General features: G+C 41.9%; 1 protein-coding gene across 1 annotated transcript in view; it reads left to right on the top strand.

Moving 5' to 3' along the window:
* LOC126095631 (A disintegrin and metalloproteinase with thrombospondin motifs 7-like) overlaps positions 1-27,329 on the top strand; it is a gene marked incomplete at its 5' end in the record, with an annotated part of 619,647 nt that overhangs the window by 193,460 nt on the left and 398,858 nt on the right. Inside the window, 2 exons of the mRNA XM_049910395.1 lie at positions 2,864-2,988; positions 12,161-12,310. Of these exons, the coding sequence (XP_049766352.1) occupies positions 2,864-2,988; positions 12,161-12,310 (275 nt within the window). The remainder of the gene's footprint in view (positions 1-2,863; positions 2,989-12,160; positions 12,311-27,329) is intronic.

Below are 27,329 nucleotides of genomic sequence, written 5' to 3'. Positions count from 1 at the left end.
GTAGCTCTATCTCCTTTAGACAACAGTCCTCTGGCAGGATCGCCAGTTTTGTAAAGCCTCTCTATAATCGCTATGAGCTTAGTTCTGGCGTTACAAGTTTTCCCTTGACATGTACTCTGCTAGAGTTAATGCCGCGCTGGTCTGCACCTCTCTTATTTTCGTTGAAAGATTCTTCATTTGAGTAGTGTTCACTGATCTTGACAGCTTGTCTGTGACCTTGTCTCAAGAAAATTTCCAGTTACGTTATGTCACACTGCATGATCACTCTCTGATATTTCTTACTTCGGAACAGCTATGTTCTCATGACGTGAAGTTTCCAGTCTTATACTTTGTGCTGAAAATTTTTTAAACATTAATCTTTCAACAGCGTTGCCAGGTGCCCTTCTTGATATTTCATTCATTTTATTTACCTAGAAGATGTTGACTAAATTTTGAGAAGTTCTGTCAATTGTTAAATACTCACAGGGGAAGGGGAAAGATCTTCACCAGTCAGGAATCAGCCATATAACGTCCTCTGCCCGCACTTTCCATCAACGAGTTTATTCCCAGTAGCTTTTAGTTAAAAAGGTGTATTATTTCGTATGTAAATACGTTTTTATATTCTGTATCTTGTGAATTTCTTTCGGCCTGTACATATAATAGAGAGTATCAGCTGCTGGTGTTTATCTTGCAGCTAATTTATACATACAGTGAACATCAACGCTCCTTTCACTCTACTTTGAGATTTACCATACGCTACCTCTCCTATGACAACGTCATACAGAGTTTCACCTACTAGGAACCCTTCAGTCATATAGCATCTCTATTATGATATTTCATATGCATGTGCGAGTCAACTTAAAAAGTAAATTACACATTATCATACCGGGCCAAGTAACTTTAATTCGGTGCTGCATTGCACTTCAAAGTGGTACAGATAAATGTCACTATTTTTCAACATAGGCAGCAAGTCTCTGTAAACAACAGTCGGAAAATTCTACCAGTTATTCGAGTCCCGGACGACAGAAATCCGCTCTTTGGTAACGGAACCTTTCGGGAACTGCTGTGTGTACGTCCCCATCGTCGGAAAATGTGCGACCGCTGCGAATAAGCTCTTCGATTGCCCTCGCATTGTCGTCTGCAATTGATTTCGACAGTTTTCCTTCCCGATCAGCTGCCTTCGCCACATAGTTGGCACCATTCCACTACGGCTGGTCGCGATAGTGCACTTGGTCCTTATACCACCAGAAACACACAGTGAATCTGTATGCAATTTAGACGTTTTGCCCACAAGAATCGCAGTGTTCCTCGAACTTCAGCTTTCATTTCCCAGTTTTCGTGCCATTTGACTCGCACACACTGATTCACTGTCATCCCTATCGCAGCTGAACTGTGTCTGCAAGAAACCTAGATCATATACTCTCTTCTGACAATGCACCACTGTAATTGAGCAGCGATCTTAGCTTGGGACGACATGGTAATTTACTTTCTGAACTCCCTAATTATTTTCTTTACTAGGAGGTGGCATGAAGCTGTAGTGAAGGCGTTCTGAAAGTGACGAAACTCAGCACCAACCTGTGTTGCCTTGTCTACTGTCTTCTGGACCTCATGAAAGAACAGCTGGGTCTTACGCAACTGGTCGCTGCGGAAATTCCGTTGAGTTCTAAGTTTGAGTCGCAGAACACCAGAAAAGTCATCATATGCAGCACAGTGTATGTTCCATGATTATGTATAGAACAAAGTTTTATTTGTTTTTCCTTGTAAGTAGCGTCAATGCTCATACATAATGAGAGGGTACGAGCTGCTTCAATTGATATATGACTGATGTGTTTCGTTTGTTCTTTCTCTCTCTTAATCATCACTCAAGACAACACAGTCCTGAAAATTGCCTCTATTTTCTTCACAAGCCACGATAATTGTCCATACGTTATGTTCAGAGAGACCGGCACCAAGCGTCTGTAGAAATTTTCAATAAACTTATCACTCTACAACCATTTCCCCACCAAATTAACGATACACTTTTCCAAATTTTGTCCATTCATATCATTGGCACCGCCTCGTGCCGATGAATTTAACACCCTCATCCAAGAAACTATTCACAAAACCTTCACAGTTTGTGGAATCCAGAATCGATACAGCCACTTTGAGCTCAGATTTTAAGCTAAGTATCATCACATCTGAAACGTTGTGAATTGGCTCTTGTTGTAAAGAACAGAGCATTAAACAGTAGCGACATCAGTGAAATGTAAAAGACATTCAATTTTAATTGGACTTATATTTTTGCTTTCCGGATAACCTTCATATTATTATCGGAACATCTTGTTGCTTCAACGCTGTTCTAATTAGCAAGCATTAATCTTATATGAAAAACTGTTCAGTTTTCAGTACTGGTAAACTTCTCACCACACACATCGTACAGTCTCTAACCTGTTGGTCAAAACGAGACAGTTGACTCCAGACTGAGTACACTGAGATAGGTATCTAAAGTTCAAAAACTACTACGTCAAGCACATCTCAGTCATTGCGAACATGTTAGAGAAACTAATAAGTGTATGAATTTGTCTGTCTGGGAGAAACATCAAACACCCTTTGAATAACACAGAATCTACAATGACTTTTGCGAAAAATATAGAAGATGCATCATCACGAATAATATAAAATTCTTACTACCTTTCGTTCCACTATCAACTATGTTACATTAGAACCATATGCCTCTAATGTTTTGTTTCATATGTGAAAGTACTCAGTCTACGACTTATCTCGTCTTGACCCAAGAGCTTAGTGTCAGCCTGTAGAGTTACTAGCTCTGTTTAAATATGTTGTGCATCGTTGCAGTTTAGCCACAAAAGACACGTTTTAGCGGACTGTCAAACATTCACCGTAGATGGATCTTGAGATTTCGCCGGATGCTGAGAAGACGCTGGCAAGCTTCTGCAAGTGGCAAGTTGGCGTCAACCCAAAGGACATATCGCATCCCAACCATCATGATATTGCTGTACTTCTCACCAGGTGAGAGGATATTCCCAGTGGAAGGAGAAATTATTTTCATGGTATTGTGAGCTGTTTACGGTTCCCACAAAAGACTTTTCCTCGTTGACTTTCATATAGTGGTTCCGTTGAGGAAGTTCTGGAAGACACGGTTAAAATCACATTTTTAACAATGCTGGTACAACGGATCGGAGCATACGTCCGTCCGCTACCACTTCCCGAAACAAAAGGGTGAAGATACATGAATTAAGAAATTGAAGAGCGTATTTCTTACTTTGTTTCATACAGATATCTAACGATGTATCAAAACATTATCCTTGCCACAAAACGACTCGTTAATTTACTTTTGGTTGTGTCTTTGGTTTATAGCTCATTCAGTTTACATATAGCTTATATACAAGAAAAGAAAAGAAAGAAAAATAATATGATTCAATACACTTCTCGAGTCATGTTGACAGACTGAACGGATACACAAGCCGCATTGTCCCATTCGCGACTAGAGAGACAGTGCGCTCGCTAAACTGCTCTAAACATAGATAAGTGACTGTGCATAACGATTTCTTTTTGTAAAAAAAATTATTGAAAAAAAGGTTTCCACCACAAAAACACAGTGTGTGTAAATCATGAATGTGGTGCGAAACATTATTTGAGCACTTTACATCGGGTGTCTTGGCCATTGTATTGTTGTGCAGACGTTGTTCTGTAAGACTTTGAAATACTGTTTCGAGACTTCGTCTTCCCCAGGAAAGTCGGGAAGATGGGGCAATATTGCCAAATCATTCTTTGATATGAACTGAAGGACGCAAAGAGCACTATAGATAGGAACATCGCCATAATGGATGGCCCAGGCAGTGACGATCTCATTTTCTTGCGAAAAACCCACTTTCTCAATCTTTCCAGACCATTCAGAAACTAAGGAGCGTTTACGGTCTGTACTTGAGCTGCAGACTCCGTGTAAACCATACCCTTTGCGTGAAAAAAGGCAACCAGACTGGTTTCACTTTTGAATTGCTCATTCTTGCCTTCTTTCGTTTAGAAAACGCCGGAGTGTACCATTCGGCCCTGTAGCGTTACTTTGAGGCTTGGTGATCAGTTGTTGGTATCGGTATAAATTTTACCAAGTATGACTTAGAAGTTGATCACCTACTGCTGTTCGATAGTTTGCTCAATCACAGGCCGTAACATGATCTTTGAGAGGAGTCTCATGAAATGAACGATCCAGACGTTACCACCGCTCGTAGAAGACTAGGCCTGGTTATGTTGTGAAGGCAGCCGTACCCCCGTGCCGCCCTCTTACCGCATCTAGCGCGAGTGGTCCGAACACTATGCGACGTACAGCAGATTCATAATAAATTAACTTGTATTACCGTATGAACACACTCTGCATGATAAGATAGCTTATAAGTACATAAAAGACTTTGGGATACTAGCAGACCTCTACAATTTCGAGAAACAATGCATGTTTGATAGTATTTCACCCACAAAGCAGAGGCTCAAACTGCTTAATATCACTGTCGAAATGTTAAATATTATTTTAGCTATAGCTCTATTCAATCTGTGATGTGCCTTGTACATGCTTCTGTAGTAGCATGCTTTCAAACTGATTTCTCTTATGGAAGAAAACGAAAGTACGTTACGATTCACTGGTTCAAATTCATATGCGATTGTGAGATTTCATTAATAGTGTCACCGAAAAGGAAATGGGTGAAACTACTAATGAAGTTTCTCGAGATTTTCTCAAGGAAACCAGCTACAGTCAGTAAATGTGAATGTGTCGACAAAACGAAAACTGATGGATAGAACCCTGAACTTCACTAACAGTCTGAAAGGGTAATCATGGTAATTAGTTGCTGGTGAATCTTCCGGGTTGTATGGTGGTTGTCCAAGAAACTTTTCGGTTCCCGACGATTCATTCAGTCTTGCTGGCTGACAAGTCGCACGTCGGAAACCTACATAAACACTGTGTAAAATGAGTGTGGTCGAGTTTATACGTGTCAGAGATAAAACTTAACCATCGACTGGTGCTTGTGAAGGATAAAAACTTAATTATCGTGTCTGCAGAGCCAATGTCTATATATCACTAAGCTTCTACTTTTCTGCTAAAATTATCCCCATGCTTATACCCTGGTTTCGGTGGATTCTCTTTATAGCCGTGGATAGTACATTGTCATTGTAGATTAAATTCTGGTTTCAGTAACTTCAGTTCGTGATTTCTTGACTGAAGTGAATGCTCTTCTACAAATTTCACATGGTAAAAAAGAATTGTTTTCTTATCTAAATGATATAACTCTAAAAACCCAGTTTATCATGGAAATGGAAAATGACAAAGCAATATCCTTATTCACTGTTTTAATATTCACATATTAATTGAAGGTTGAAACATAAGGTATTCCGGAGAGTCAGGTATTCAGAAAGATATTTGGATAAGAACTCCAACCATCGCCCATAACAAAATTGATGTGTTATTAAAGGCTTGTTGACAGAGTATTTGCGCACTGGAACACCTGGTCGCCGAGTTGAAACATCTGAAGCAAGGTTTCGAGATAAATGGCTATTCAGGCAAGAAAGTAAATAGGGGTCTGCAACCAACTAATGTTAGACGAAAAGCAACGATAAAATACAGAGCTCTGTTTCTTTCCTCTTCATCGAAAAGTAGTTGATCGGGTTGGGAAGATTCTACAGAAACATTACATCCGGTCGGTTTTTAAAACAACTAAGAAAACGTGACAAGCACTTATATGTGTAACGGATAAAACACGCTCCTCCGTCGTCATGTGAGGTATTTAAGATTCCGTGTAATTGTAGAAAGGCCTACATTGGAACTACAAGACTGAAAGCACACAAAAGTCTTTGCTGACTAGGCAAAACACAAGAAATCAGCTTTAGCGTAGCGTGCTCTTCAATCATAAAATCATGAATTGAAGTTTTCTGAAACCAAAATTCTGTCTACAATCACAAATTATTAGTAACAGCTACCCTAAAAACCATTTAAATATAGGCATACGGACAATTTTAACAGAAAGGAGAAGCCATGAGAATTATCAATATATGGACAGTAGCTCTGCAGAATTAACTGACAAGTTTGTATCCTTGAGAGGCAAAAATCGATAGTTACATTATATCTCTGACAAGGATTATCTCTATACTGGTCAAGTGTAAACTCGACTAAGGCCATTTTACATAGTATTTATGTCGCTCTCCGACGTCCAACTCGACAGTTGGAAAGACACAATGTTGCCAGCAGCACCTCCAAAGAGGTCCAGTGAAACTGGATGAAACCACACGAACCGAAAAATTTCTTAGATCACGGACACACAATCCGGAAGATTTGCGGCAACTAAGACATCCGGTCGTGAAAGCCTTCACTGTATAGTCATGGATCTTTTCTGGCATACAGCTAAAAACGTAGCCAGCGCTATTCGGGTCCCTTTTACATGCCTACATCAACTCATATAGTTCAGGTAGCTATAGTTTCCCAACTTGATGTTGGATCAGTCCAGTATCATTGTTCCTTTTATATATCTTAATTTCTTTTAAATTTATGCTGTTGGTCGAAGAAGCTAACGAATTTATCAGAAGAAAACTACACTGAGGCGAAAAAAGTCACGTGGTACCTCTTAATATCGTATAAATCCTCCTTTTTTCCGGCATAGTGCAGCAACTCGATTCCACCAGTAGTTGGAAGTTCCCTGCAGAAATATTGAGTCATGCCGCGTCAACAGCCGTCCATAATTGCGGATCTGTACACCGTGCAGGATTCTGTTGCTCGAACTGACCTCCAGATTATGTCCCATAAATGTTCGATGGGATGCATGTTAGGCGATGTGGATGGCAAAATCAGTCGTTTGAATTGTTCAGAATGTTCTTCAAACCAAACACGATAAATTGTGACCCATGAAATCCCATCGTTATTTGGGAAATGAAATTCATGGTCTCAAAGTGGCCGAAAATAACCATTTACAGTCGACGATCCGTCCAGTTGGACCAGAGGAGCAGTCCATTCCATGCAAACACACCCCACACCATTAAGGAGGCACCACCAGCTTGCAAGGTGCCTTGTTGACAACTTGTGTTCATGGCTTCGAGGGATCTGCACCATGCTCGAATTCTACCATCAGCTCTTATCCACTGAAACCTCAACTCATCTGAGCAGAGCACAGTTTTCCGGTCGTCTATGGTCCAACGGGTATGGTCACAAGCCCAGACGAGGCCCTGCAGGCGATGTCGTGGCGTTAGCAAAGGTACACGTGTCGGTCGTCTGCTGCCATTGCCCATTAACGCCAGATGCCGCCACGCTGTCGTAACTAATACGTTCGTCGTACGTCCCACATTGATTTCTGCGGTTATTACAGGCAGTGTTGCTTGTCGGCTAGCACCGACAACTCTACGCAAACGCCGCTGCTCTCGGTCGTTAAGTGAAGACCGTCAGCCACTGCGTTGTCCGTGGTGAGAGGTAATGACTGAAATTTGGTATTTTCGGCATAGTCTTGACACTGCGTTTTATGTCCAATACAAGACACACACGCTGGACTGAACTGACAATTGTTTATTCACACAATTCTGATTATTTGAACAAACAGCTTAAATGTACTTGAGGAGTCTTCTAGATTTAATACCAAATAAAGGAACACTTCTTCCGAAGTTCTTAAATGGCATGAAAGGCTACTCTTACTGCAACCAAGAATGAAGTCACTTACTAGACTATATAGTAGAAACAAAAGTTAAGTTCTAAAACGTTACTAGTCAACTCGTCTTGAATGCTAAGTTCTTTTATGAGTACCAGTGACGACAAGCTAAATTTCCTTACTACAATCCCCGAAATAATGTCCTATTTCAGATCCGCCTAGCTGGTAGTGTCCGCTCCGTGGTAGCGCGACGGCGTGGTCGGAAGAGCGGCGGTCAATGGTGGATTGGACGATGACAGCTGCAGTGGCTGCGGCTCCAGTTATGTCTGCTGCTTCACCAAGAGCTTAAATCCTCGCTTCTTGGGGGCTTACTTTGTTTTGACTGGCTGCAGAGCTGGGCCGCGGAAGCAGAACGTGATGCCCATATGCGCACACCGATTCTAGTTACATGCGACGATTGCGGTGTCGGTGCGGCCGCCGGAGTCGCCCTCTGGTGACCTCTGTGCTGTTTTCTCGCCGTGCCGCAGTACGAGCGAAACCGTGGGTGTTTGAGTATTGCGGCTAGCAAACAATCGGCAGCTGGTGCTCCGTTGCAGGCGCGCCACAGCACATGGGATAGCGGAATACTGATTTCACTAACCTTTTCCGAAATGAAATGTCCCATGCGTCTAGCTTCAGCTATTATTACGTGTTCAAAGTTTGTTCATTACCGTCGTGCGGTCTAGTGACTTAGGAAACCTTTTCACATGTATCAACAGAGTACAAATGACAGTGCCACCAATGCATTGCCCTTTTATACCTTGTGAAGGCGATACTGCACCCATCTCTATATTTGAATATCGCTATCCTATGACTTTTGTTGCCTCAGTGTGAGCACGGAATAGGAACACTAAAATGATCGTGAGGGCTGCAGTAACTGCTGGAAGCCTTCGTAAACTTGTTGAGACGCTCTCTGTTAGTCGAATTCCTAGAGTTTTGGCTACGAAATATTGTAACCTTCTACATCCCTGTTTCCACCTACGTAGCTGAGTGGTTAATGCGGCTGGCTGCCATGTAGAAGGCCGCAGTTCGATTCTCGAGGCAGTCAGGGATTTTTCCTTAGTGGCAAGACTGGATTGGGATGTATTCAGCCTGGCGATACCATTTGACCAAGTACTAGCGATTCCACGTCACGAAAAGTGACAACGGCCGGGAGAGCGGTGCGCTAAAAGGACGCCTCTCCACACCGCATCTAATTGCTCCATTGACGGAGGATGACACGGCGGTCGGACGGTGCGGATAGGCCTAGCTGTGCCTGTGGGCAGAATTTACCAATTTTTTCACACATCTATGATCTTTGGGTTTTGTAGCACTCCTTCTCTAAACTGAAACATCAATAATTTGGTTGCTCGTAACAATTATCAACCTCACAGAACCATTAACGATACCAAATAAGTAAAATTTTAGTACATTAATGACGGATCTGGTGGTGTAATGGTAAAACGTGTGCCTGGAACCCAATACGTCTTGGGATCGAACCCCGGCCGGATCACGGGAGTTTTTAGTCTGCCTTTAATCTAGCCTTCACCTCTCAACGAGGTGAAGAGTCGTGACGTACGATACGTGTTTCAAATTCCGCGCCAACCGTGCCACTACAGTTTTTTTCAGGAATGGAAGATATTAGTGTATAGTTATTGTAATTAATGTCTTAGAAGTAACAATATGAAAAAAAAATATTTCTCGCTGTTTCATTTTCTAACGCGGGGTGGAATGTGACGTACAAGGTTATTCACGTATACCTTCAGTGTATGAGAAAGACGACTGCACAAAAACTAAAAAAATATACAGAAAACAGGAAAACGTCAGTGGATAGAGCATCACGCCAAATGTTTCACGCACATTACACCTGCTCAATATGTGCACCGTTTGTGAGAAGCCGAATGTTAATACGATCGTGAAATTTGTTGGCATGAACTTTATCGGAAGGCGCGACAGCAGCCCGCTTTGCAGATCTGTTTATTTGGTTGCCTATCTGCAGGCGGGAATTAATTACGAGGGCTATTCGGAAAGTAAGAGCCGATCGGTCGCGTAATGGAAACAACTGTCAGAATCAAAAATGTTTTATTCACAACAGTTAGCTACACCTTCCAGTTACTTCTCTACATAGTCGCCGCTCCGACTTAGTCATTTGTCGTAGCGTTGTACCAACTTTCCAACACGCTCGTCTTAGAAAGCAGCCGCCTGTGCTTTCCGCCAATTCTCTACCCTGATATACAGCTTTGGCTTCATAGCCAGTGGTTCATGGTAGTAGAGATGAAAATCAGAAGGAACCAAGTCGGTGTCGTATTGTGGACGATCAAACACTTCCCACCGAAGACGCTACAGTAGCATCTTCATTGTCCCTACAGAGTGCGGCCGAAAATTGGCATGAAGAAGGAAACGCATGACAGTTATGTCATATGGGCTACATGATATCAGGTGAAATCTCTTACCAAGCCCTTATACTTGGCGGGAGACAGTATTTTCTAGGCATCTTTACACGCTCGCCGGCCGGGGTGGCCTAGCGGTTCTAGGCGCTACAGTCTGGAACCGAGCGACCGCTTCCTTTCGCAGGTTCGAACCTGCCTCGGGCATGGATGTGTGTGATGTCCTTAGGTTAGTTAGGTTCAAGTAGTTCTAAGTTATAGGGGACTGATGACCTCAGAAGTTAAGTCCCATAGTGCTCAGAGCCATTTGAACCATTTTTACACGCTCACTGTGCTCCCAGAGCTGAAAAGAGCGACGCGATGTAATCAACGGGCGCACTAGAGTCGCTACCCAACACATCTGTGCAAACGTCATCGGATTTTCTCTGTGGTTTCCATTTCGCATCTGATCGGACCTTACTTTCCGAATAGCCCTCGTATATGCGACGGCACTAAGCGGAACAGAACAGAGAGTTAGCAATGAAACTTGAAGGCAGCACAACCTGCTGTATTTATAAGACTTCTGTAAACCATTAGCAGGGTCCCCTTTACCAGCGGGACACAGATAGCAGTAACATGCAGCAAATTTCCACTGATTCGCTAATAGCCTATCATGGGATACATACGTTCTAATAGCAGCGAAAACGTTAAACTGTAGGTCCCCTTTTCCCACATTGGTATCTGGGGTAGATAGGAACACGCAAGTAGCTAAAGTGGCGTTCAGTTGTAGGACTTAGACTCAGGAATTGCGCCGCAGTTATTATTAGTGCTTGAAGAAAAGCATTTGTATAGACAGCAGCTCTACACGTTCAACTTTATCCTTTACCGGTTTTGGCTTTTATAACCACATCACTGGAAAACTAAACAACAAGAACAGAAAAACATACGTAGTGTACACAGAAAAAAGGAAGAAAAGTCTCGCTACTACACTTACGTGCATCAGAAGCATAATCAGTACTTGCAAAGGACTACATCAGATGGATAAAAAGTGCATATTACTCGTAAATGACTCATCAATATGCCAAACACAACTAAATTTCCAAAATACACGTAATTTGGCTAGTGTCATAAATCACACATAGGTTTCACTCCAGTATGTAACAGGTAGCGTAAAGACTGCTGGTAGTTAAAAGTAAATGTCATCAAAGATACTTATAACCTAATATCATCAAAGAGTATAGAATCAACGATTAAAATGTATGAAGATCTATGATATAGACAGTGTAATAAATCAGATAGTACAATTAATAGAATACTAGTTCAATGTTGGTAACATACTATGCTTATTATAAACAATTGAACTACACTGAATGTAGCATAACTAGAGGACTATTTCTAGAAGAAATATTTCAGTGTATAGCGGACTGGCGCTGTTTTGAAACTTTCTGGTATATTGAAACATTGTGTCGGACCGGGGCTAAAACCTGTAACGTTGCCTTGATCGTAGAATGCTCTTGCCGACTGATGTCTGCAGATCATTTCTCCTCAGCGTGCTTTCTTCTTGGAGTGTTAATCCAACAAGGAATGCCGGAGTATTTCCACATCTATATCCAAGAGGATTTTGGAAAGTTTAAGAGAAATGCTGGCAGTATTTGAACTATGAAATGTGGTCGTGAGTTGTTCTTGGAATGCTCAGGTGGCAAGAACACTCAGAATAGACCTAGCAGCGAGGTTTCGAGTTCCGGTCGGGCATATAATTAATTGGTAGTTTATTTCTTGTTGAAAAATGTCATATTATCAACTTAAGTAGCTGGTAAAATGTCTTATTTACACAGCAACTTTGAATCGTCTATCGTCAGGTTCATAAAAGTACTCATAGCATCATGCTGAGAAAACATGATGCTGTGAATGCTTCTATGAACCTGATGGTGGTCAGATGTCTGAAACTGGTTGCGTAAATAAAATGCTAGCTGCTCAAGGCGGTAACATGACAGTTTACGAATATATAAGAACTGTGGGGCACCACCATCGGAGAATATATTGTTTGTAGTTGTCGAAGAGGCAGTCATCATCAGAGTAAAGTGGGAGACGGAATTACGCACCTTTATGGAGTTAGGGAATAGCGATGAGCATCCCGGAAGCAGTGATGGAGGGTCAGCTGTGATGCGGTGGTTGGCGTTGCAGGCACGACATCTGCTCGGACAACATGAGCAACTGCAACCTGATGGGGCTGGCGTACGTGGCGGCGGCCTGTAAGCCCGACCTGTGCTGCGCCATCAACGAGGACAGCGGCCTGCTGCTAGGAGTCACCGTTGCCCACGAGATGGGCCACGTGTGAGTACCACTCAGCGCAGCAGCGGCTGCACCCAGCTGTTCACAGTTTTAATCGTGTAGACTCCCTGACCAAAAGTATTGGCACACGCTTGTGTAATTCGGACTTGACCTCTAGATAGCACGGAAGGCCCACCCGCAGGTATAAAAAGATGGAGAGTGTCGTTTTATCAGTAGACAATTGGACATCACCTGCGTAACAAATCCAGCAACGACATTTCTGCCCTTCTATAGCTGCCCAAGTTACTGATGGTGATGTGATTGTGAAGTGGAAACGCAGAGGAACAACCACAATTAAACCACGACTAGGCAGACAGTATTAACAATATTGACACGCTGTAACAGCATGCGTTCTCAGAAATGAGAAGTTCACAAAGGTACACTCTTTGACATAAAACTCGACCGGCGGCCAGCCGCTGCAGAGGCTAAGTCCGCACCCATCGCGACATGGGACAAATAAACTGACCAACTCGCTACTTCTCTAAGTCCGGCTATCTGCACAAATTGGCAACACTGTAGACTGCGGCACTTCCTGGAGGAAGTCTTGTCCCATGTTAGAGAAAAGGTAGACTGTATACGGCCGTGGTCTACACTGTCTGTGGATCGAGACCAGCTGCCGCAAAAATTTTTATAGCCTCTTCTCTCTGAATGCTGAAGACGTGAATGTAATGGTAGCGCACATTCAATCTATTTCACTTTCTGATACACCGTTAACAAAATTTTATCCAGTAACCATTTTGCGGAATATTTCTTGCAGAGTGTCGTCCTCTGATCGCCGTATCGGCAAAGCTCCGGGATCCATTTGCTCGCCACCGGAAGCGTCCGTGGCGACAGCACCGGCGCTGCGCTACCCCGTTCTGTATCAGAAGTCCTGCTACCGCTCATTGCTTTTGATAATTGAAAACGCTTTATTATTAAATGTTGCTCCACAGAAAATTCCTATGATTTCCATTGTCGCTGGAAAGCAACGGAGACAGACGCCCTGATTAGTAGATGGGTACTGTATTACATTAACCGTCAAAAGCTGAGTATGGCCCGAAATTAATTTTATAGACTGGGACGAAATCAAACGACGTCACTACATTCTATGAATTTATAAATGCTTCCTACCTCGCTTCTTTTCCTTTCAAAGTCAATTATTTGTGCAACTTTTGACCAATATTCGGATGCTTTCGTCAAGCCAGAGTGAGCGTCTGTGGTGTAAAGTGTATTACAGTTTTTGTTTCATTCCTTATGGTAAGTCTATGCGATAAACTGTGTGAATACCTTGCAATACATGCTCTGTAGCAATGCAGGAACACTGAACCTTTGGAGTTCCATGTAAGGATTCAAAAGGTATTTACCGTTGATCAGGAGTGACAGTTAAGGTCATCATATTTAAACCAGAAAAATTTATCGTTTTTGAGGTTTCACAGAACGGAAAGGAATTGCTAACGCCGGTGTCATAAAATGTCTACAGTTAAATGCTATTGCAAAAATTTAGAAGAGAGGAACTATATTACTCAACATGTTCACTTAATAAACAACCTCCCGACATGTTAGACCTATATGACGAACAAAGCTCAAATTTGTATCGTTGACAGTCGGTTTGAATCTTTTCAGAAACTATTTTACAGTGAAGCACCTTGGCATTTATAAAGCAGATATCCATGATATTAACATAATTCGAAATTGCACGAAGATTTATGTGTAAATGCATTCTTCAGATTTCTTATAAGGAATTTTTACTAGCAGTTTGCAACTCCATCAATTAAAATGGAAAATAAAAGGTTATGTTCAGCGGTTTTCACCGAGGTTTAAACGGCCATTTGAAACAGCACTAACACCGCAACTGATAAGGGATCCCACTGAGTTAACGACACACTGGCGGTAACAGGTGGACTACAGTCATTTCGATATTACCTGAACCTCAAATCGCAACATTAAACACACAAATAGGTGTTATTTATGTGAAGAAAGCCGTTCTTAGAGTCCAGAAATTAAATAAAAATAGGTGTTACTTATGTGAAGACAGCCGTTATTAGAGTCCAGAAATTAAATATACTTTCTTAGTGTCTCATCGTACAGTGGATTATATCGTATGAGTCTTCGATGTGAAAAACTAATGCCACGTGAATGTAACGAGGCAAGCCGGGCTACACCCGGAAGTAAATGCACTACCACTGTGTTGACAAATACTTGCTACGACGCTGCCAATTCTCAGCTCTCTTACGAGCCAGCTCTTTAGCGAAATGCTTGTCGTGATTGTCCGATACGGTTCTTCAGACGGGAGACGCGCGCGCACGTTTGGTTTCTTTGCGGCTTTCTCCCCTGATAGTTTCTGACGTCGCCTTGTGGGTTATGTATACATCTGAGGCATTCAATTATGATTAATCCAAAATGAATCAAGTGTCAGCTTCCGGCGTGGAAGAAGGCTGTTGATGCCGACATTGTATCATTACAACGCAGGAAAGCAAAACGGATGACTCAGTGTTTCTCATTCAGCATAAAGCATGTGAGATTATTCTCCGTAACGTTCATTATCATTTCAAAATACAAACGAACAAAAAATACATCGAAAGCTTATTTGAATTGAATATAATGTAAGATATCAAACGCTTTGCACCTCGATGTCGAATGTGTCCCCGTGCAATCTATTGCAGCATATATATAGAATGTCATGATTACCACGAGAATGAAGAAATATGTTAATATGGATGGAAGCAAGAAGAAAAGGAATCAACAAATATTCGATTCCACATGGCATTCATTTCATTTGAGATTTAAGAAGAGGTAAAGCGGGATATTACTTTCGTTAACACGAAAGATATGCCGCACATATGGACAACGAGGAAGTCTGTGTCTTCATTAGTTTCCTCCTTGAAATGTGTGTGCTCTATTATATACTAAGTAGCCTGATCATTATTTCCATGATGTTATCCTCTTGTTTGGTCCCTAAACGATGAACAGATTCCAAATTCATGTATCTGCATGAAAGTAGTTGTTCGAACCCTGCCTGAGTTATTTTTTGTGTATTTGCTTGGAATTCATGATGGAGACCGTTGTGCGTCCCCCTCCTCCCCCCCCCCCCCCCTTTTGAGGGTTAGGTCTTCAAACTAAACCGTTTTTTATCCACTGGCATAATTTATTCAGACAGCATCAGCACAAAACTATCAAACAAAGCCTGTACTACATTTTTGATTTAGCAGCACCAGTTTATCTGGTAACACTGTTAAATCAACAGGAGTAGTTTCAAAGTTGTGCCAGCGTATCTGTCCTCCCATTGTCAACTTTACGTGTCTCGCTTCTCCTGTAGCGTTGATCACGAGGTGCCGAAGTAAATGAGTGTATTCTGCATGACGTAACATTCAGTATTCCCTTCTTTCATAGGCACTCTTCATGTGCATCGATACCAAATAGGGATGTGAAAACTCTTGGGAGTGAGAGAATGACAATTATAATCGTAACGAGAACAAGCAAATAATGAATGAAGTTAATGGCAATGCAGAACGAGGATGGCTGTGAAAATAAAAACCTATAAAAATAGGTTGATCGTTGAGTTGGCCCAATGCAAATATCCTCTTAGCATTTTTCTACTGGAAGTTTGCAGAGGAAAAGGAAAATTCGGTACTTCTCCCTAGTGTAATATAATGTGAACCAGCAACTACCCTTTCCTTAGATCACGACTCAAGGAGATCCTCAAGTAGCTACCAAGACACTGCTGCATTCTGTTCACTGACATTGTTCTGATGACCGTTAATGCAGATAGTTCCGATTATGAAACACAAAACGTATTGCAGAGTAGTTCCTAGGACCGTAATATTAAATTTGCGATGTAGATGGCACATGAACGTGACGACTATCCGGATTACTCGTCAATGTAAAATGATAATGTTATGGGAATTGAGCATAGTCCCTCGGCACCAGTACTGAAAGAGAGTGAATGACCACAGGCATGCCAAACACTTTCAAAACGTCTGCCAAGTACCAAAAACAGTAGCAATATGAAGAAAGCATTGGACAGATCAGAAAGGCCTCACTGCTATCCACAGCCTGTTTGTGTCAGCCCTAGTGGAGCTGCGCCGCCAGACGCCAACCCGATAGCACATTACACCACTGAAATCTACGAATGAATAATGTACTTCTAATGATCAGCTTCAGTGAAATTTGTTATACATCACTAGAATATCAGATGTTATTATTGATAATAGTCCAACACATCGAAATCATTTGGTGGATTCACAAAGAAAAGTGTAATGTGAGACTACTGAAGAAGAAAGGGAACAATGGGAAAATGCGGTGATGTGCATTTTCATACGTTTTTGTCTTCATAGCTGCCGTAGTTAATACATCAATAATAACCTCGTTTATTGCTTCAGTAATTGTTACCGTCTTGTTTGACACCTAGATGATGTAAACAACACAAATTCGTGTTGCCGGCCGCGGTGATCTCGCGGTTCTAGGCGCGCAGTCCGGAACCGTGCGACTGCTACGGTCGCAGGTTCGAATCCTGCCTCGGGCATGGATGTGTGTGATGTCTTAGGTTAGTTAGGTTTAAGTAGTTCTAAGTTCTAGGAGACTGATGACCACAGCTGTTAAGTCCCATAGTGCTCAGAGCCATTTGAACAAATTCGTGTCGATGACAGTTAATTCTAGTCTCTTCAGGGACTCAGTCCTGTTTTGTTATTGATGTAAATTGGTATTCGCTAAGAATACTACTGTCGCAAATCCTGAGAGGTTTCCAGAAAACATATGATATGGAGGGTCTCTGAATGGTCTCTTAGTTGTGACCTTTTGAATAGCAGTTGCCGCGTGGGGTGGCCGGGCGCTCTAGTGCGCCGTGTCACAGATTTCGCGGCTCCTTCCGCCGGACGTTTTAGTCCTCCCCCGGGCATGGATGTGCGTGTTTTCATTAGAATAAGTTAGTTTAAGTTAGTGTAAGTAGTTTCTACGTCTAGGAACTGATGGCGCTACCAGTTTGGTCCTCCTGTGGTGATTACTCTCAATGTGTGAACGAGATGACAAGAAAATATTAAATGGATGTAGGTCTGTATCACCTAATCGCAGGTCGTTCGCGCTCGTTTCTCCCAGTTACTTTGACATGGGAAGTGCGTGATAACGGAGCTAGGAATCAGAGAATGAACGTACTGGTGACGTAGTTTGAGGTTCCTGGTGTCTCAACCTAAAGCCGTTCACCCTGATGTGGTTTCTGTCAGGAAATATCGTCCTCGGAAAGTGGACACGATGGTTTTCTCATCCTTTAAAATTGTGAGATAGTCGCATCACCACGTTTCCAGGATAGTACACAGTTGTTCATGGGTTCGAGATTTGTTTCTCGTATATCTTTTTCTCTATTCCTCCTTCACATTCAATTTTGATATCATCTGACAACTGCCTGCGTTGCCTTGATTAAAAATTATATGACAAAGAAACAAATTGTTTTCATGTTTAATATTCCGTAGGCGCCTGCAAATTAATGAATTGGGTTACGATTTACAGATTTTATTATCTTAGTCATAACAGCAACGTTGCATACACGAATTGTTCTTGAGCAATGAGCATTACATAAAGATACGTACTCGTAGTGGTATTTAGTTCTCACTAATGTGAAGGGAAGACTTATTTTACTAACATTAATGAAATCAACTGTTTTTCTCAACTGCAGGCGTTTACTCAGAGCGCGGGTGTGAACAAGCAACGTCAGTGGCCACGGTCGCCTTCGGTAAATGCAACACATTGAGCGAACGAGCACGTGTAAAGTCCGTAGAGAATATGTCGCTACAAAACAGATTTGTTTCTTCTATATATCTTTGTCAGTGGAAAGATAGAAGAAAGAATTGTATAGTGAAGGCTAGCAATCGTTTTGAATAAGCGAAGCAGATTAGCTTTACAACCATGCAACAGAGTCTAGCAGTTCAACAGACTTCTGCACTGTATTGAACAATTTACACCCCACTTCATCATTACCAAAGCATAGGAGGACGGTATATTCTGAAAGAAGGCCTACCTGCGTGTTATAACTGGCACCTTGAACTATATTACCATTCACTCTGTATTCTGATCTCCGTCCCAGCACCCTTCCCTTGTCAATGTAAGTTTTTGTCAACAGCTGTTAGCAAAGTATTTTGGAATGTGGAATTCTCCGAATAATTTATAAACCTGTAGCTTAGACTACAGAGCCATTGCATTTGTCGAATTTTTTCACAATATGGAAATTAAGTATTTATAGTATTAGTCGGAAGTATTTAATTTCTGTGGTAATGGATGATCATTTCTTTACAGGACCATAGCCCGATTCATAATAGCAGAGCCGTCCAGAACTGGTGCCAAGGTCAGCAGAGAATAAAACTTCTTCCTTTCGTGCTAAAATCTCCAGACCTCAACCCCACTGAAAATATGTGATTCAAAAATGGCTCTGAGTCTTATGGGGCTTAACATCTGAGGTTATCAATCCCCTAGAACTTAGAACTTCTTAAACCTAACTAACCTAAGGACATGACAAACATCCATACCCGAGGCAGGATTCGAACCTGCGACAGTAGCGGTCGCGCGGTTCCAGACTGAAGCGCCTAGAACCGCTCGGCCACAATGGTCGGTGGAAATATGTGGGCGTAGGTCGTTACCACCTGGGTGAAGGAATTCAGAAACTCTGTGGGAAAATATAGAGAATACGTGGTGGGAGATAAACGATCATCACAATCTCTCGAGGAATTGAGCCTTATCACTTCCCCGACGCCTTCGAGCAATTATAGAAAACGAGGGAGGATGGGTAAGGTACTGAAAGAAAAATAAAGGCCAACCCAGTTGTGATGTCCTAAAGTGTTCCGGAAACCTACTAAACCTAAATGGTCCCTGTGTATTCTCATTAAATGTGTCACTGCGTGTTTGTTGCACATAGTAACTAATAATCAAATTCTTTACACAAAGAAATAAACAAATGTATGCGCAACGGATAAATGTTTGATTTTGAAATGTTAACCCCAAATTTCGTACACTGCTAATCACCCAACTGTGTTTAAAGAAAATGCGTAAGTAACCGGAATTGTACGAGGGCAGTTCAATAAGTAATGCAACACATTTTTTTCTGAAACAGGGGTTGTTTTATTCAGCATTGAAATACACCAGGTTATTCCCCAATCTTTTAGCTACACAACACTATTTTTCAACGTAATCTCCATTCAATGCTACGGCCTTACGCCACTTTGAAATGAGGGCCTGTATGCCTGCACGGTACCATTCCACTGGTCGATGTCGGAGCCAACGTCGTACTGCATCAATAACTTCTTCATCATCCGCGTAGTGCCTCCCACGGATTGCGTCCTTCATTGGGCCAAACATATGGAAATCCGACGGTGCGAGATCGGGGCTGTAGGGTGCATGAGGAAGAACAGTCCACTGAAGTTTTGTGAGCTCCTCTCGGGTGCGAAGACTTGTGTGAGGTCTTGCGTTGTCGTGAAGAAGGAGAAGTTCGTTCAGATTTTTGTGCCTACGAACACGCTGAAGTCGTTTCTTCAATTTCTGAAGAGTAGCACAATACACTTCAGAGTTGATCGTTTGACCATGGGGAAGGACATCGAACAGAATAACCCCTTCAGCGTCCCAGAAGACTATAGCGGCTGAGGGTATGGCTTTAAACTTTTTCTTGGTAGGGGAGTGGGTGTGGCGCCACTCCATTGATTGCCGTTTTGTTTCAGGTTCGAAGTGATGAACCCATGTTTCATCGCCTGTAACAAGCTTTGACAAGAAATTGTCACCCTCAGCCACATGACGAGCAAGCAATTCCGCACAGATGGTTCTCCTTTGCTCTTTATGGTGTTCGGTTAGACAACGAGGGACCCAGCGTGAACAAACCTTTGAATATCCCAACTGGTGAACAATTGTGACAGCACTACCAACAGAGATGTCAAGTTGAGCACTGAGTTGTTTGATGGTGATCCGTCGATCATCTCGAACGAGTGTGTTCGCACGCTCCGCCATTGCAGGAGTCACAGCTGTGCACGGCCGGCCCGCACGCGGGAGATCAGACGACTGTCTGACCTTGCGGCGATGATGACACACGCTTTGACCAACGACTCACCGTGCTTTTGTCCACTGCCAGATCACCGTAGACATTCTGCAAGCGCCTATGAATATCTGAGATGCCCTGGTTTTCCGCCAAAAGAAACTCGATCACTGCCCATTGTTTGCAACGCACATCCGTTACAGACGCCATTTTAACAGCTCCGTACAGCGCTTCCACCTGTCGGAAGTCAATGAAACTATACGAGACGAAGCGGGAATGTTTGAAAATATTCCACAAGAAATTTCCGGTTTTTTCAACCAAAATTGGCCGAGAAAAAAAATGTGTTGCATTACTTATTGAACTGCCCTCGTAACTGGGCCTGCATAATAACTCCTCCTCCGTTCTGTAAGCTATTTTTCTTTCTTTTCTTTTCATTCATTCATCTCTCAAAACATATTAACGGTATTACCAGTAACATACAGGATAAAACTGCCCGACAGCTGATCTTGGAACAGCACATATAAATATATTTCTACTTCCTATGGTCCCTTACGAAGATAACCTCACCTACGGGAAGGAATGAAGGATAGCCCACAATGCTTGATTCATTACGTCACAGCAACACACTATCACTCTTATTACCATTGACCAAAGCAATGATCGTATCTCCACGTGGACCACTACTAGAAAAATTCTAACTTCTTCAATCATACCTCTCATTTATTGACGTGCCTCGATGTTAACCAAGTCTCGCGTGGCTGGAAAGTTCGCGCGATCGCGATTCCGAAATTTACGTTCCCCTCATATTTGTGGGCGGCACTTTATTTCAACTGAAAAAAAACCTCCACAAGTTACCTAGACTGATTTCCTAATTATTCCTCTGCACCATTAAATAATATACCATCCAGAACCTCCAGTCCAAAATATACTTAAATACACACACAGAACTTTTCACAGTACTTACAGTTCTTGTATAGCGTGCATAGTATGGCTACACGAATTACTATTATGCTGTCTCCCCTTTATTCAATTCAGGAAAGCGATCTCACTGATTCCCACGTATCTTTCAAATCCCGTTGTTCTAAGAATCAGCTTCACACGTAAATTTCTACTGACTCATTTCACAAAAGGTGACTTCTTAATATTTCATATTAAATCAGCAACCTTGCCTTTATCCATGAATTTCAGAAACTCGTCAAATTACAGATTGAAACACACGCAAGCTACAAATTCTTTCAGATCAAAATTAAGAGCATTACTTTCTACCACGAATTTCTGTTAGCAGCTCGATCAGTTAAAGCCACGAGATAGTATTTTCCTACACTTCCACATCAGATTTTGAAACAAACTAACCAAAATCATGAATTTAAATTGACCATTACTAAAAAGAATTATGGTAAATCAACACATACGTACTTGTAAACTAATGGTTCCTAGCACTCAGTCATCCACTCTTCATCATTTTCTTCATCAGACCTTTGTGGTGAGTGCCAGATCTTTAGGCTATAATAGTTCCTCACATGCATTCTATTTGTGTCGTACCTTCTTTACAATTGAATTCTAACACTTTACCGTTCACCGAATTACTCAAAGGAAATATCAAATTCCGTTAAATTTTAAGTTACTTTTCGCGGTCGCAACATAGTATTCTCACATTCGCCTATCATGTAATGTAGTGAGGTGGTTTGATTTCGTCCCAGTCTATAAAATTAATTTCTGGCCATACAGATTTCAAGGAGGAAACATATGAAGACGCAGACTTCCTCATTGTCCGTATGTGCGGCATATCTTGCCGATTGATGTAATACAGTACCCATCTACTAATCAGGGCGTCTGTCTCCGTTGCTTTCGAGCGACAATGGAAATCGTAAAAATTTTCTGTGGAGCAACATTTAATAATAAAGAGTTTTAAATTATCAAAAGCGATGAGCGGTAGCAGGCGCTTTCGATACAGAACGGGGGAGCGCAGCACTGGTGCTGTCGCCACGGCCACTTCCGGTAGCGAGCAAATGGATCACGGAGCTTTGCCAATACGGCGATCAGAGGACGACAGTCTGCAAGAAATATGCCGCAAAATGGTTACTGGATAAAATTTTGTTATCGGCGTGTCAGAAAGTGAAATAGATTGAATGTGCGCTACCATTACATTCACGTCTTCAGCATTCAGAGAGAAGAGGTTATAAAAATTATTTGCGCTAGCTGGTCTCGATCCACAGACATTGTAGACAGACACAACGGATGCTACCGGTAGACCACGGCCGTATACAGTCTACCTTTTCTCTAACATGGGACAAGACTTGCTCCAGGAAGTGCCGCAGTCTACAGTGTTGCCAATTTGTGCAGATAGCCGGACGTTGTGTCTGTCTACAATGTCTGTGGATCGAGACCAGCTGGCGCAAATAATTTTTATAACCTCGTATCTCGGAATGCTGAAGACGTGAATGTAATGGTAGCGCACATTCTATCTATTTCACTTTCTGACACGCCGATAACAAAATTTTATCCAGTAACCATTTTGCGGCATATTTCTTGCAGACTGTCGTCCTCTGATCGCCGAGAATTAGCGAGTTGGTCAGTTTATTTGTCCCATGTCGCGATGGGTGCGGACTTAGCCTCTGCAGCGGCCGGCCGCAGGTAGCGTTTTATGTCAAAGAGTGTACATGTATCACATTGGAACAACCGAAATAAAATGTTCAAACGTACCTACGTTCTGTGTTTTAATTTAAAAAACCTACATGTTGGCAACTGTTCGTCTAAAATTGTGAGCCAGATGTTTGTGACTATTATAGCGCCATCTATCACAAAGCGAAAAAAGTGGTCCAACTAAAACATTCATATTTCTATACGTACTACACGAATATGTTATAAAAAATGGGGGTTCCTTACTTTAAAAATCGCAGTTGATATCCGTTTGACCTATGGCAGCGCCATCTAGCGGGCCAACCATAGTGTCATCTGGTTTCCCCCTTCAGGCTAGACGAGTTTCATTCTTACAGTTTTTTCGTTTGATGCTTATTTCGTGAGATATTTGGCCCGGTCACTATCAATGGACCACCGTGTATATCCCGTGCAAGGAGTTGTTTTGGCAAATATATGGAGAACGTAACCTGCCACCGTCTGTAATGCGAACAGTGAAGTACAGAGGAGGTGATGTTACAGACAGTGTTTTCCGTGGATAGTATGTCGTCCCCTTATTGCGCTTAAGAAAACTGTAAATAGCGGAATGACATAAACACATCTTGCAGCACTGTGTACTGCGTGCAGTGGAGGAACATTCAGAAACGGTGATTATTTGTATCAGCATGCAATATAGCCTCTCTCAAAGCAGCATATGTGACGCAGTAGTTTGTGCACAATAACATTCCTGAAATGGACTGGCCTCTCCTACCCAGCTCAGAGACCGGACCTGAATCCAATGGAACACGTTTGAAATGAGTTAAAACGTCGATTTCACTCCATACCACAGCGTCCGTCGTAACTATATTCTCTGGCCTCCGCTCTTGAGGAAGACTGGGCTGCCATTCTTTCACAGACTTTCAGACACCTCATTGAAAGTGTCTTCAACAGCATTCAAACCGACATAAACGCGAAGAGTGGACACACTCCTTATTAATGTCGGCTAATAAGTGTCCGGATAATTTTGATCGCCAGCCGCTGTGGCTGAGCAGTTCTAGGTGCTCCAGTCCGGAACCGCCCTACTGCTACAGTCGCAGGTTCGAATCCTGCCTCGGGCATGGATATGTGTGATGTCCTTAGGTTAGTTAGGTTTAAGTAGTTTTAAGTCTAGGGGACTGATTACCGCAGATGTTAAGTCCCATAATGCTTAGAGCCATTTGAATGTTGATCACATAGGGCAACTTTTCAGCTGGACAGCGAGTTCTCTTGTATTAGTTGACAAACCGGAAGTTTCAGAAACATCCGATTTCATACGTCTTTATTTTCTACAAGAATCAAGATAGAATCTTGGGATGGACTTTAACTAACTCATAAAAGTAAAAATTTACATTGGCGCCAGTTGTAATTTCGTGTGGTCGCTCGTTCTTTATCTGTTGTGCGACGAGAGAGCGAAAATACAGCAACAAAAGGCATTTTGCTTCCTTGTGACCTGTAACATGTAGATACAAATGTGAAGCACGATTTTGGTTGGGAGTATACTACTGTACGTCCAACAGCTCAAAGCATTCGACGATGGCGTCAGCAGTTTTAGGACACTGATTGTTTACATAAAGGGTAAACCTATAGGTCACCCCAGTGGGCTATAGGACTATACTCAAACGGTGAAGAATACACCAATAGGCATCATCAACAGCAAATCAAATACTTAAATGTTCAAAACAAGTCGTCCACATACGTCATAAAAGCATCTAATTAAAAAATAATGTAGTGTGAACTTGTCTACTATTAAAATGATGTTATGTAAACTAAATAACGTTGAAAACCAGCATGTCAACAACCAACATAAAACACCATAATGAGACCTATATAGTATGAAGTCGGTTTCAGTCTAGGATATCGACATATTTCTCCTTAACGTGCATGAAAAGAGTTCTGAAAGAACGCAGGACGACTGCTGAGACCTTCAAGGAAGTAGCTCTTAAATAGGGGAGCTGCAAGTTACAGGCCCGCATCTCGTGGTCGTGCGGTAGCGTTCTCGCTTCCCACGCCCGGGTTCCCGGGTTCGATTCCCGGCGGGGTCAGGGATTTTCTCTGCCTCGTGATGGCTGGGTGTTGTGTGCTGTCCTTAGGTTAGTTAGGTTTAAGTAGTTCTAAGTTCTAGGGGACTGATGACCTAAGATGTTAAGTCCCATAGTGCTCAGAGCCATTTGAACCATTTGCAAGTTACAAAAATGTTGTTCAAATGGCTCTGAGCACTATGGGACTTAACATCTGAGGTCATCAGTCCCCTATAACTTAGAACTAATTAAACCAAACTAACCTAAGGACATCACATACATCCATGCCCGAGGCAGGATTCGAACCTGCGACAGTAGCAGTCACGCGGTCCCGGACTGAAGCGCCTAGAACCACTCGGCCACCGCGGTCGGCTGCAAGTTACAATTAGGGCCTGTAAGGAGCAGGCAGGTAAGCAGGCAGAGGCAAGTGATGGGATAAAACCTGATAAAATACTTTAAAAATTAAATAAAATACTGATAGAATTGCAATTTAAAACGATGTCATGGATCCATAAGAAAAAGTCGTATAGAAAGTATTTTCAGAATGGTGCAAAATTACTACAAAATTTCTGAGAAAACAGGATTACATGTTAATGAAGAAAAGACAGAATACCTGCCCATAAGTAAGAAAACCAGAAAAGAAGCACCTCTGACTGTATACGTTTTCAATTTGAAGACTGTTGACCACTTCAAGTACCTAGGAAGTCTTTTTAGAAATAACAACAGAACAGATATAGAAACAGACGCCTGTTTATCAAAAGCAAACAGGACACTTTTTAGTTTCATAAAAATTCTAAGAAAAAGATCACTTAGCAGTAACTTCAAAATCCGCTTATATCAATCGACCATTATACCTGTGATGTTATATGGATGTGAAACATTAATATTTAGAAAGAAAGATGAAGAAAAACTGTTATTATTCAAAAGGAAAGTACTAAGGAAATTTTTTGGACCTGTATACGACGAAAATAACATGGAATGGAGAATAAGAAGAAATGAAGAATTAAGAGGGCTGTACAAACATGGTAACATCGTCGAAGTGCTCAAGAGGAGAAGGTTGAATTGGGCAGGCCATATAGCAAGAATGACAGAGAATAGACTACATAGAATGGCATTCAGCAGAACAATAGATGGAACGAGAGGAAGAGGGAGACCCAGAATCAGATGGCGGGATAACATTCGGGAGGACACAACTAGGATGAACAGCAACAGCAACTGGACAAACAGCGCATTTGACAGGCAGAAGTGGAAGAGGCTCATAGAGCAGGCGTATGGTCGATAAGGCCCTTGCCACATGTAAAGTAAAAAGTACAGTAAGTATAGAAAGTATTACCGATATTACGAAAATAGAAAGCACAGCAGGCGACTTTTAGAGACCGTATGATGAACGGGAAGTCGATTTTGAAACCAACGATATAAAACAAATGGAAGCAGTAAATGATTTGTCTGCAGGTAAACACGATGATACTATAACGAATAGCCATGAGGAACTGAGGATAGTCAGCTTTTTACAATAAATGAGACAGCTGTACTACGTAATGAGACGTAACAGCGGTAAAATTAATTGCATTATAATACATGACACATTCTGAAAGGTATCCAGGAAAACAAAGCTTTTCAGGTTTTTTGTTTGTTAAGGATATCACAGTTATTGTGAAGCACATGGTTATAGATTTCAATTTCCTCAAAAATGTCCGTAAGGCTACGTTTCCCCATTTCATACAAAACTGTGAGGTTGTTGGCGATTTTAGTGACACTGTGTAGGTGTGAAATTAAGTGATAATAAAAATTAGATTTGCCTTTTACTTTCTTGCTCACTACTTCTATGTGCTTTTTGAATTTAGTTTTAAAGTGTCTGTCAGTTTGACCGAAACAAAAGGCGTAGCAATCATCGCAGCAGATTTCCTATAGCTATAGTCTTCATCATTTGACTAATTCTGTTGTCCTTTTGTTGTTTGATACTATGTGCATACCACCAGATAATGGCTTTGATTGCCGAAAACGATCGTGATTTAAAATAAAAAAAAGTGCAACTAGTGCTGAAATTTTCTTTAAAACGATTATCACAGATACGGAATCTACACCAGGATGGTCGATATGGTGGACAAGAAATTAATCTGAGTGGATCGACCTCTCTAGGCCTAATACTTTTATTTACTGCAATTAACACGGCCTTCTCGGATAATCCAACATAGCCTTTCTTACATATACCATGTGTCGTCAAATATTTCCTAACTTTCTAATTTGGGTTTTATCCAGCTCTCTGTTCCGAGTACAAATTTAAAGCAACAGCTTTCCTGTAAAGAGGTGAATTTTGGGCCTATGTTGGTGTTCTCGATCCGACGTTGCTTTTTACGTTTTGACGGGG

The sequence above is a fragment of the Schistocerca cancellata genome, chromosome 8 (genome assembly GCF_023864275.1).
Source record: "Schistocerca cancellata isolate TAMUIC-IGC-003103 chromosome 8, iqSchCanc2.1, whole genome shotgun sequence".
NCBI classification, from domain to species: Eukaryota; Metazoa; Arthropoda; class Insecta; order Orthoptera; family Acrididae; genus Schistocerca; species Schistocerca cancellata.
The sequence above is the reverse complement of the archived record's forward strand: the minus strand, read 5'-3'. Positions and strand labels throughout refer to the sequence as shown.